The sequence below is a fragment of the Galeopterus variegatus genome, unplaced genomic scaffold (assembly GCF_000696425.1).
Source record: "Galeopterus variegatus unplaced genomic scaffold, G_variegatus-3.0.2 Scaffold9878, whole genome shotgun sequence".
Classification (NCBI taxonomy): domain Eukaryota; kingdom Metazoa; phylum Chordata; class Mammalia; order Dermoptera; family Cynocephalidae; genus Galeopterus; species Galeopterus variegatus.
The window spans coordinates 16,450-29,321 of NW_007735989.1; the positions used below are offsets into that span (position 1 = coordinate 16,450).

The window sequence follows — 12,872 nt, forward strand, 5'->3', positions numbered from 1 at the left end:
GGTTAGAAGTCGGATCTCCACGTCCTGGCCTTGATCTGGAATGAATTAATCAGACAGGATGCTAGTCCCTGAAGAATTAATTAAATGCGGATAAAAGATAGTAACAAATAATATATAGTACGGCAGGTTAAATACCAGAATTGTGTACAAGGTACGGGGGTAACACAAAGATGGCAATTAATTCTGCCTGGAGAAACAGCAGTGAAGGCGACACTGGAGCTATAGCGAGGGCGCAGTCGGGGGGCATTTCTAGACGCCGAGCCTCAGAAGCGGCCGGAACCAAGGTGCTGCGGGAGTTGAGTGAGTCTCGACCGGATATTGTTACTGGACTTGATCAAAGCCGTTCCGTCAGTGTTTTCAGACGTCCAGGGATCGCAGCTGCTGAGACGGATCTTTGGTTTGCACAGTTAAAGGCCGCAGCAGCAAAAGATGAGCGGAACCACTGGAAAGGTAACGTAGATGCCACACACGCAGGGCGCGGGAGAGGTGGCGGGGAGAGAGAGCCGGGAGGTGGCGGCGCGCAGACATCCGGGTATGAGACACTGGACAGAATAAGGCCCTTCCCATTAGCCCACGCGGCGCCTCGCAGGCGGAGAGGCTGCGCTATCTCCCTTTCCTCCGCGGGTGGAAGTACTTGTCCGCGCTGACCCGCGCCACGCCCCCTCCACGTGCCACTCTCTCCACCCAGTGCCTGGAGAGGGGAGAGCCCCACGATGGGAGTCACGACATCAGGATATGGTCCCATAACGCTGTATGACCTTGAACGGGTCATATTATTTTTGCGTTTAGTCATCAACTTCCAGAATTTTTTCTAAGAATACCGTTTTGACTTGCTGAACTGATTGGGATGTGAAGCCACCTAGTGAAAAGGGAAGGGCAATAATAAACTACTACATTTTTACTTCCAAAAACCTTATTTTAGTGACGGTCATAAAACTGTATGAACCATCATATATGTATTCCTTGGCTTTCCCCCTTTCCCTGAACACATTTAACAGATTTCAGCTGTGCTCTTTTCAGTCATATCATTCTAATTAGATTGACTCGTTTTAGCAATTTATATTAAAATTGTATTTTAGGTATTAATCATAGAGACTGTATCTCCATGATGTATAAATCAACAAGATCATTGCTGCTCATGGATCTACCTATAGTTACCTTGGGGTTGCTCTTGAATGTCTCTAGATTCGAGTTTCTCTAAGGGCTCAAGCTTCACTTCCTCTTTTATGAAACAACTCACTTGGTCACCTTAGTCAATTTGTGTGAATTTGGCCAGATCTTGTTCAAGGATAATAGAAAAAAATCAGAAAGTTTCAAAATTCCATTGTTAAAGATGGTCATATTGGTGACTCCACTCCCTTGCTCTATGTTGCTTTGTTTTGAGAAATGCTGAAAGGTAGGGATCATTTTTCAAGGAATATTATTTCCGACTATTCCATACTCTAGAAGAGCCCATGGAAATCTGTCATTAAGGCCATCATTCAAAGACAACCAGGGCATATAGGGGCCCTCCAAATCTGATGCCATCGTTCCCTAACAGACTCTTTTGTTACTGACATACTCTTTCATTTTACCCTCCTGCTTTGGCCAGCTACTCTTTTCATTATTTGCCAAATGGTGAATTCCTGATCCTTGATCTTGGGGGGCCTTCTCACTTGGAGTGCCCTCCCCCTTCTCATCACCTATCCAAATGCTCCATCCTTCAAGGCCCTACTCAGGTCTCATCTTTTTCATAAAAGCTTTCTGACTGCCCTAACACAAGTGCCTGTTTATTTTCTGAACTCTGAGCCGTTATTATCTTTTGGTACCTGATCAGATGCAGTCTTGTGATCATCCTTGCCTCAGCCTGTCTTGAAGTGTTAGTTAATATTTTACGTTTATAAGGAAAGTCAGGGGATTTGTGTCAGACCTGGGTTTTATCTCTTGCTATCTATATGAGTTTAGGCAGGTTATTTAACTTCTCTGTGCTTCAGTTGCCTATGTAAAAAATGTAGATGATGACTCCCACAACACGGAATTGTTGTAAAGATTATATATGATAATGTAAGTAGTAGTACTTTGTAAGGAGTGAAGGAAGATGCAAGTAATAATACTGGTATTATTTTATAGTTATCGCACTGCTTTCATTTTCATGATTTCATTTTGTCTTCACAATGGGATAATCCTGGCAGACAAATACCAGAATTGTGTACAAGGTACGGGGGTAACACAAAGATGGCAATTAATTCTGCCTGGAGAAACAGCAGTGAAGGCGACACTGGAGCTATAGCGAGGGCGCAGTCGGGGGGCATTTCTAGACGCCGAGCCTCAGAAGCGGCCGGAACCAAGGTGCTGCGGGAGTTGAGTGAGTCTCGACCGGATATTGTTACTGGACTTGATCAAAGCCGTTCCGTCAGTGTTTTCAGACGTCCAGGGATCGCAGCTGCTGAGACGGATCTTTGGTTTGCACAGTTAAAGGCCGCAGCAGCAAAAGATGAGCGGAACCACTGGAAAGGTAACGTAGATGCCACACACGCAGGGCGCGGGAGAGGTGGCGGGGAGAGAGAGCCGGGAGGTGGCGGCGCGCAGACATCCGGGTATGAGACACTGGACAGAATAAGGCCCTTCCCATTAGCCCACGCGGCGCCTCGCAGGCGGAGAGGCTGCGCTATCTCCCTTTCCTCCGCGGGTGGAAGTACTTGTCCGCGCTGACCCGCGCCACGCCCCCTCCACGTGCCACTCTCTCCACCCAGTGCCTGGAGAGGGGAGAGCCCCACGATGGGAGTCACGACATCAGGATATGGTCCCATAACGCTGTATGACCTTGAACGGGTCATATTATTTTTGCGTTTAGTCATCAACTTCCAGAATTTTTTCTAAGAATACCGTTTTGACTTGCTGAACTGATTGGGATGTGAAGCCACCTAGTGAAAAGGGAAGGGCAATAATAAACTACTACATTTTTACTTCCAAAAACCTTATTTTAGTGACGGTCATAAAACTGTATGAACCATCATATATGTATTCCTTGGCTTTCCCCCTTTCCCTGAACACATTTAACAGATTTCAGCTGTGCTCTTTTCAGTCATATCATTCTAATTAGATTGACTCGTTTTAGCAATTTATATTAAAATTGTATTTTAGGTATTAATCATAGAGACTGTATCTCCATGATGTATAAATCAACAAGATCATTGCTGCTCATGGATCTACCTATAGTTACCTTGGGGTTGCTCTTGAATGTCTCTAGATTCGAGTTTCTCTAAGGGCTCAAGCTTCACTTCCTCTTTTATGAAACAACTCACTTGGTCACCTTAGTCAATTTGTGTGAATTTGGCCAGATCTTGTTCAAGGATAATAGAAAAAAATCAGAAAGTTTCAAAATTCCATTGTTAAAGATGGTCATATTGGTGACTCCACTCCCTTGCTCTATGTTGCTTTGTTTTGAGAAATGCTGAAAGGTAGGGATCATTTTTCAAGGAATATTATTTCCGACTATTCCATACTCTAGAAGAGCCCATGGAAATCTGTCATTAAGGCCATCATTCAAAGACAACCAGGGCATATAGGGGCCCTCCAAATCTGATGCCATCACAGAGTTATGCGACCATCACTACAATCAATTTTGGAACATTTCATCACCTCCAAAAGAAACCCCATATCCTTTATCTGTCATCTCTAGCTCCTCAGACCCTCCAGTCCTAGGCAACCACTAATCTTCCTTTCTTTATATTTTCGCCTATTCTGCATATTTCATAGAAATGGAATCATACAATATTTGGTCCTTTGTGACTGGCTTCTTTCACTTAGTATAATGTTTTCAAAGTTCACCCATGTTGTTACATTTTGTTTTTATATTCCCTTCAAAATTCAGCACAGTAGTTGGCACATAATAGGCTTTTTAGAAATAAATTTTGGGCCGGCCGGTGGCTCACTCGGGAGAGTGCGGTGCTGATAACACCAAGGCCACAGGTTCGGATCCCATAGAGGGATGGCCGGTTAGCTCACTGGGTGAGCGTGGTGCTGACAACACCAAGTCAAGGGTTAAGATCCCCTTACCGGTCAGCTTTTAAAAAAAAAAAAAAAAAGAAAGAAATTTTATTTTAGAATAGTTTTAGATTTACTAAAAAGATGCAAAGATAGTACAGAGAGTTCCCATATACCACAGTTTCCCTATTATTGACATCTTACATAGTACATTTTTCAAACTTAATGAATGAATATTGATATATTATTATTAACTAAAGTCCATACTTTATTCAGATTTCTCTAGTTTTTATCTAAACAAAACTTGTCCTTTTTCTGTCCCAGGATCCCATCTAGGATATTATATTAGTCATCATGTTTCCTTAGGCTCCTCTTGACTGAGGCAGTTTCTCAGATTTTCCTTGTTTTTGCGTTGTAGGCTTTTAACACATACATGTTGAAGGAATTTAAATTGTTACCCAGAGTGGGCAAGATTTTCTCTTTATATTATGGGACCTTAAGGATAAACATTTACGGGCCGGCCCAGTGGCGCACTGCTACAGTGCGCCGCTTCGGAGCGCGGCAGCGCTCCCACCGAGGGTTCGGATCCCACATACAGACCGGTTCCTGCTCACTGGTGGCGCACTGCTACAGTGCGCCGCTTTGGAGCGCGGCAGCGCTCCCACCGAGAGTTCGGATCCCACATACAGACCGGTTCCTGCTCACTGGCTGAGCGAGGTGTGGGTGCAACACTGAGGGCTGCGATCCCGTTGCCAGTCCCAGTCCGGTAAGGGCGCGACACTGAGGGTTGTGATCCGTTGCCGGACACAAAAAAAGACGAAAAGGAAAAAAAAAAAAAAAGGATAAACATTTACTATTTACCATCTAGTTTATTAAAAAGACCTCTTCTACTTCAAACACTCTCTTAGAAAAGCGATACCACTGATTTTTTTTGAGTGGGTGCCAGCAGGGCAGAGTGAGATTGAAATAACTAGGGAAGGAGGAGGATTAGGGAAGGAAGCTGCCACTGCTATTGCCTCCTCTCTTTATTGTTTTGGCAGTGTTGGTATTATTTATTTCACTGTATTATTGAGAGAAACAGTGGGCTGTAATAGAGGCCTAGACTTTGGAATAAGACAGTCCTCTTAGCCACTTATTAGCTATAATTTTTTGGAATATAACCTCTCTGGACCTCAGTTGCGTCACTTGTAAAATTGTCTTGCAGTGTTTTGAGAATTAAAGAAGATTTAAGAAAGCCCATTTTATAATTATTGTTGATAAGTATAAGAAAAAAACAGATCAAGTTGGAAAGGGGAAACAAGGAGAAAAAGCAGTGTGGGAGAGGGTGTTCTGTTTTTTGAGCATTTTCTGTAGTGGGAGGCATAAGAAAGATGACTTTGGTTTGCTTGCATGTTTGGTGTTAACTGTAGCCTTCTTCTTTGCTAGACAAAAGCCTTTGGGTCCTTTTTGGTTTGTGTACTATAGGTTTCTAGCCTCTTTGAGAAGAGGTGCTTGGAGGTCTGTGAATGCTTAAGATTGTCCTAACATGGCTGTTTTGCTGTAGGTGCTGTGCCTGGGGAACAATACCATTTTTAAGCAAGCCTTTTCCCTTTTAAGGTAAGGATATTAATAACAATAATTAAACATAGCTAACATTTGCATTCTGCTTCATAGTTCATGTAGCATTTTTCTTTCATCACATCCACTTGAATGTCTAGTAAGCACCTCGAGCTTTAATGCCCCTGCCATCTTGCTCCTTCTCAATAAACGTCAACTCCATTCATTTAGTTGCTCAGGCCAAAATCCTTGACACTGTTATTTCTCACATTCTACATCCAATTCTCCAAAAGAAATTGTTGGCTCTACTTTTGAAATATGTACAGAATCAAGCCATTTCATACCTCCAGTTTTGACCTCCTACTTCCTGTTTTGCTAAATCACTGGGGACCAGCTCTTCATCTCCTCATGCCCTTTACTCCCATCTCCCTGCCTCCAAACATCACCCTGCCTTTACTTTTGTCTTCTGTCCTTCATACTAAAACCAGAGTGATTCTTTTAAAACCAAGTTAGCTCATGACTACTCCTCTGCTGAAAACTCTCCAGTAGTATCCCATCTTACTCAAATAAAATCTACAATCCTTACATAATCTGCTCCTTCATTTTATACTATTTACTCAGCTTTAGCCACACTGGCTTCTTCCTGTTCCTTGATGATCTAAGCACTCTCCCACCAGGATCTTTGCACATTCTTCCCTCAGATATCTGTATGGCTTGCCCTCTTACTTTATTCAGGTTTGTGTCTAAATTTCATCTCATCAGAGATGCCTTTCCTGACTACACTATGTAAAACAGTCCCCCTCCATCAATTTCTATCTCTTCCCTTCCCTTATTTTTCTTCATAGTGGATATCACCACCTGACACATTTTATATATATAAAACTTCTTTTGGCTGTCTACCCACCCCCTCTTCAAATGTAAGCATCATGGGGATAAGTACTTTGTTTATTTTGTTTACTGCCCTATCCCTATGGCCTAGAATGGTGTCTAGTAGGTATTTAATGAATATTTGTTTAATGAATGAGTTGACCCTCATGACCCTTATACTGACCTGGTAAAACAGGTGATATTATCTAAATTTTATACATAAATAACTAAGGTCCAGAAGGTTAATCTATTGCTGTAAGAAGACATAGCTAAATATGGGATATAATTAGGATTTAAACCCAAGTTTTTTTTATTGTACTACATATAGAGTGCAACCTCCCAATTGTTTTTCTCTAGGTGCTGATGAAATGTATTTAGTATTTAATTCCTCTATTAAGCAGATATTCACCAAGTATTTTATGTGTGGCAGCCACAGGATATGAGATAATGAATTGTATATCTTTTGGACCAGTTGGCACTTATAATTCTAGATGATTTCATGAGTCCTTTACATTTATTGAAGCCTTTCTCTTATTACCTTTCAATTTTAGTCTACTTTTTCATCATTAACCAGTCAACTACTATTTGATAAGCACCTACTATGGCACCACACTAGGCATTTTGAATGTTATTGCTAAAGTTCACAAAAACACCACAGGACAAATATAAATATCATTTTACAAAAGAGGAAACTGACTCAGAGAGTTTAAGACAGATTTTTAGTCCCATGAGGGCACATTACTATTATCTATATTTTAAAGATGAGATAGTTGAGTTTTAGTGATAGCAAACAACTTGCCTCAACTAAAGTCACAGTTTGGAAATGATGGAGTCAGCCTTCAATCATAGATCTTCTTGTCTCCAGCTTACTCTGCAGTTTAGTTTCAAAGTTTCTCAAGAGGCAGAACTAAAATTCTCTGATTACCTATTCAGCCAAACAGAACCATGTTTTCTGGCTTCTGTATCCAGCCTGGCTCTCATTGTTCTCCCTTCCTCTCCATCCTCCCAGAGCCTGTTCTAATAATGCAAAACTTAACATCCTTTTTCTCCTGGGCTATTGCAAGAACCACCTCACTGGTTCTCTTGCCTAAGTCTCACCTCTTCCCATTCATTGCTCACTTGCTGCCAGGGTTAACTTTCCAGAACTTAAACTTGATCGTATCACTCCTGTGCTTAAAATCTGCCATGAGCTTCCCATTGCCTACACAGAATAAAGACTAAACCCCTTAGCACAGTGTACAGCATTCTTCATGACCTGGCCCCTGATTATCTTTCACCCTGCCCTTGTCCCTGCTATTCATGTTCCACCTATATCCTGCTTCTTGCTATTCCCAAGACATACCTCTGCCTAGAATGCTTTTCCTGCAATGCTAAATAATTGAGAATAGTTCCTCATTTTTTAAAATGCAGTTCAAATAGTTCCACCTCCCTGGTAGAAATGATCACACTTTCCTTGGTGTCCTACTGAATCTTGTACATGTTTCTGTTCTGGATCAGTACTGTACTGTGGCTCGCATTTGTTTACATATGTCTTTCCCAACTAGACTATGGATGGAGATATCTAACTTATATTTGCATTTTCAGGACCTAGCGTTTTGGCACGTGGTAAGTGCTTAATAACGTTTATGGAAGGAAGAAGGGAAGGGAGGGAATAAGGAAATATCTAGTATTGACATATCCTTAATGAGGAGTATACAAGTTTTGGTAACTGTGCAAACAAAATGTGGGTATCTAATTGCATGCAATGTACTTTCGCCCTCTGTTTAGGTTCAGAACTTCAGGAGAGAATCCCATCTATTCTGCAGGTAAGCAGTTATTTCCTGATGTAGGCTGCCTGCTTTAAGTGACCCTCAAGTACACTGTAATAATTTTGTCTAGAAGGATGTCTGACATATTCGAGAGTAGTGGTTGGGACCAAATCCCATCCCTTGCTTGGAATAGAACCATGGGTGGGAACACAAAGTAGTACTTAAGAGCAAGGACTCTTACTAGTTTGGAATCCAGCTCTACCACATACTTGTTCTGTGATTTTTGACTACTTCTCTGGAGCTCGGTTTCCTTACTTTAAAAACTGGAGATAATTATTATACAAACTTCAGTGAACTATTTGAAGATTCAATGAGATAAAACACAGTGTTCAAAAAATTTAGCTGGTATTATTACTATTAATACTGCTGCTATTCCAGACCTGTCTTTCATCTACCTGGCTAGAGCTTTTTTCACACTATTTTATCCAAAATGAATGTACATTCAATCTGATTAACTCAGTGAATTTCAGTCTCTATTTCAACCCCAATAACTTGCCATTTTTCCTTTGTCTATTTCAAATAGACAAATTTCAAAGCAGGTGTTGGATTTTAATGACATCTGTCATGTAATTAAAGAGTATCAGAGATAAAGGAAAAGGTATAAGGAAGAGTATTAACATTTACTCAGTGCCTACTATGTGCAAGGCAGTGTGTAAGTGACTTTACAAATGTTAATTATTTTAGGAGATGGCAGCAATGTGTAGGAAATCACTATTTCTCCCATGTCCAAAGCCTAGCATCTGAAAAGATGGGCTTCTTTTTATTTATTCATTCTCTCACAGGCATTAATTGTACCAGGCTGTGTGTTAGGTACTGGAGATACAAATTAAGAGGATACAGTCCTTGCCATTTAGAAGCTTGCAGTCTTGTAAGAAATAATTTTTACTCCAAGAATAATACAGTGAACACTTCTGTACCCACTGCTTAGATTCAACTGTTGTTAACATTTTGTCACATTAGCTTTCTTTATCAGATGTTATGATACTTCACCTCTAAATACTTCAGCATGCATTTCTACAAATAAGGACTTTCTCTATGTTCTGTTAAAGAAACATAGTACCATTATCACACCCAAGAAGGTTAATTATAATGCCCCAATATAATCTAATACTCTATCCATTTTCTCAGTTGTCCTCAAAATGTCTTTTAGGGTGTTGCTTTTAACCAGAAGCTAATGAAATTTCACACTTTGCATTTCTCTGTTTGTCTCTTTTAATCTAGAACAGTTCTGCTACTTTTTTTTCATAAAACAGTGATGTTTTTGATGAGACCAGATCATTTGTCTTATGAAATGTCCTCTCTTCTATATACCTGATTATTTTCTCATGATATGGTATAACATGTTCTTCTGTTCCCTTCCTACAAACTGGAAGTTAGACCTGAAAGCTTGACTAGATTCAACTTAAACAGTTTTACCAAAAAATCTTTATAGCTAATATTCCGAATTTCATATTGCATCCTATCAGGAGGTTTAAAAAAAAACTATGAATATCTGATGATAAAAGTGAAAGACATTTATCTTAGAGAATATAGAGAATAAATACATACGCATATACACACACAAGAAAAAGCTGAAGAAGAAGAATGTACGATTATTGCTTAACATTTTGCTGTTATCCTATCAGGTCTTTTTCTCTGTCATGAAATTTTATATATTTTTTTCTTATTCTGTGTGTGTGTATATTGTCTTGTAGTAATGGGAACAAATGATATATAATGCTTTATAATCTGCTTTCTTCTTCACTTAATCTGTGGTGAACATGTTTATATTAAAATAAATATCTATATCATTACTTTGTCTTTTTTTTTTAAAAAGGCAAGTCAAGTGAAGCAGTAGGATAGATATATCATTGTTTTGAAAGGCTGCATAGTTCTGTATTAAATGGAACAGCTGGCCAGTTAAGAACAACTGTGGGGGAAGAACATGTTGAGTTAGAGTGCCTTTGTGGAAAAAATATTAAGTAGCCCATTGGATACATTGATCTTGAGCTCAAAATACAGGTGTGGGTTGAAACTATAAATTTGGAAGTCATCATTTTGTCAACTTTAATTGAAACCATGAGAGTGAATGAGATCACCTAAGGAGCAAAGGTAGAGAAGAGATCCAAGGATCAGTTCCTGAGGAACTTCAACATTAAAAAGTTGGGTAGAGGGTGAAAGTGACAGCTAATAAGGTTTGAGAAAGGGAGGCCAAAGTGGAGAAAACCAAAATAGTATAGTTTCATGGCAGGCAAGAAAAAGGAGTTTCAAGAAGGAAAGAGTGGTCAACCATGGTACAGTTTCAACTGTGTGCTGCTGAGAGATCAGGAAAGATAGGAACTTAACAATATTCCTTGGATTTTAGCAACATAGAGGTCATTATTGACCTTAGGGAGAGCAATCTGTGCGGGTCGGGTGGGGTGGATTGTGGAAACCAACCATGAATTAACAAGTGAATGAGAGTTTAGGAGTTAAAGAAGGCTACTGTAGCCCAGAAAAAAGCTTTTAAGAAGTTTGAGACTGAATGGGAAAGAATATTGATGGGAGCTGGTGAGGGATGTAAGATTGAGGAAAGATTTTTTTAAAATAGTTATTTCTCTCTTAATTATATTTTTTATCTTGAAAGATATAAAAATATAGAAAAGTAAGAAAAGATAATATGTCAAATAAACCCAGAATTGACAACTATTAAAATGTCAGATTTTCATTGTCTTTTGTGTTTTAAAAAAAAAAAAGTTTATTTTCAAATCTCCTTTATTCTCTAGCCTTGATCTCATCTCTTAACCCCTCAATCAGAGGCAAAGTTTATTTTGAACTGAAATATATTCTGAGGAAGTTTTTTTTTTTTAAGTAACAAATTACTATTAAAATCATCAACTGTTAAAAATTGGAAATGTATGCATATGGATGCATTTGGTTAAAATAGATATAAACCATACAAAAGGGTATATGATGAAGTTAAAGTTTCTTCCTCTTTACTAGTCTTACTCCCCAGTAGTATCTACTTAGAGCAGTTTCTTGTATATCTTTCAGGAAAGTTTTATCCATATATGAAGATATATATTATGTGTGCGTATGACTGTATCTTAGTGCTGGACATTTAGGTTGTTTTTAGTTTTTTGCTGTTTCAGAAAATGCTGCAGCAACCATTTTTATATATCTTTGCAAGCCTGTTCCCATACATTTGTAAGATAATTCCTGGAATTGAAAATGCTGAGTCAATGGATTATGAATTGAAAATTTTGGTAAATAAATATTGCCAGATTTCCCTTCAGAGAAGTTGTATTAATTTACATTTCTATTTTCTGGCTCAGACTGGGTTTTATAAAACATTTTATTTTTTTGCTAGTGAAAAACTGAGTCTCTTTGTTTTAATTTGCATTTCTTGACAGAGTTTGTCATCTTTTCATGTTTATTGACCCATTTGTATTTCTTTCCTAATGAACTGCCCATTTATATTTTTTACCCATTTTTCTGTTGTATTGTTTACTTGTTCATTTTGATTTGTAAGAACTTTTAATACGGTTCTTATATATTAAGAAAATTAGCATTTTTCAGTTATATATGCTTTGCATTTTTTCTAGTCATCTATCCCTTGACTTTCCTTTTGTATTTTTTTGCTGAACAGAAGTTTTTTGGGGTTTTTTTTGTCCTTTTTGAGACCGGCCGCACCACGCTCAGCCAGTGAGCGCTGTGAGCGCACCAGTCATCCCTATATGGGATCCGAACCCGCGGCGGGAGCGCTGCTGTGCTCCCAGCGCCGCACTCTCCCGAGTGCGCCACGGGCTCGGCCCCTGAACAGAAGTTTAAAATTTTTATATATGTTTATTAATTTTTGATTTCTAGATTTTGTTTAATGCTTAGAAAGATCTTCTCTACTTGCAAGATTATTTTTTAAAATTCTTCATCTTATCCTCTGCTATTGTTTTTTCCTTATGGTCCATTTGCAATTAGAATTGGAGTAGGGATACAGTTTTTACCCCCAGATGGGTAGTCAGTTTTATCAGCATTTATTAAAACGTCCATTTTTTGCCTGTAGGTTTGAGAATGTCACTTTTATCATATACTAAGTTTCCATATAGATGTGGGACTATTTTTTAACTTTGTTTCATTGATCTGTCTGAGTACTTGATGCAGGTATCAAACTGTTTTTTTTTTTTTTTTTTTTAAAGATGACTGGTAAGGGGATCTTAACCCTTGACTTGGTGTTGTCAGCACCACGCTCACCCAGTGAGCCAACCGGGCATCCCTATATGGGATCCGAACCCGTGGCCTTAGTGTTAGCAGCACCGCACTCACCTGAGTGAGCCACGGGCCGGCCCGGTATCAAACTGTTTTGATACTCTTGGTTACTATAGTTTGTAGCACATTTTAGTATATGGTAGCTGCGTAATTCTGACATCATTTTTTGTTTTATTTTGTTTTTAAATCTGAGATCAAATACGGCATGTTAAATACAATGAAAACGAACCAATAGAGATCCTTTTGAAAAGAGAGGTGAGGGATAATAGCATAATTTACCCAAACATTTGCCATTTGGAGAAATTGAAGTTGTCTCCAAGGTTTTGCAAGGTAAACAACACTATGATTAACATCCTTGTGTACATTAATATTTGTGCCTTTGTCTGATTATTTGTTTAGGATACATTTTTAAAGGCAAACTATTGGGTCAAAGGAAATGCACATTTTTTTTTTTTTTTTTTTTTTTTGTCTTTT

At 39.0% G+C, this 12,872-nt stretch overlaps 1 protein-coding gene across 2 annotated transcripts in view; it reads left to right on the forward strand.

Annotated features, from left to right (window-relative positions):
* The first annotated feature begins 318 nt into the window (after positions 1-318).
* LOC103609635 (39S ribosomal protein L48, mitochondrial) overlaps positions 319-12,872 on the forward strand; it is a 50,322-nt gene continuing 37,768 nt past the window's right edge. Inside the window, exons 1-3 of one of the 2 annotated variants that reach the window (XM_008593934.1) lie at positions 319-450; positions 5,510-5,562; positions 8,137-8,174. In XM_008593934.1, coding sequence (XP_008592156.1) covers positions 430-450; positions 5,510-5,562; positions 8,137-8,174 — 112 coding nt within the window. In that variant the 5' untranslated portion in view covers positions 319-429. Of the gene's footprint in view, positions 451-2,362; positions 2,495-5,509; positions 5,563-8,136; positions 8,175-12,872 lie in introns of those variants that run through there. The other variant, XM_008593933.1, reaches the window with a different exon arrangement.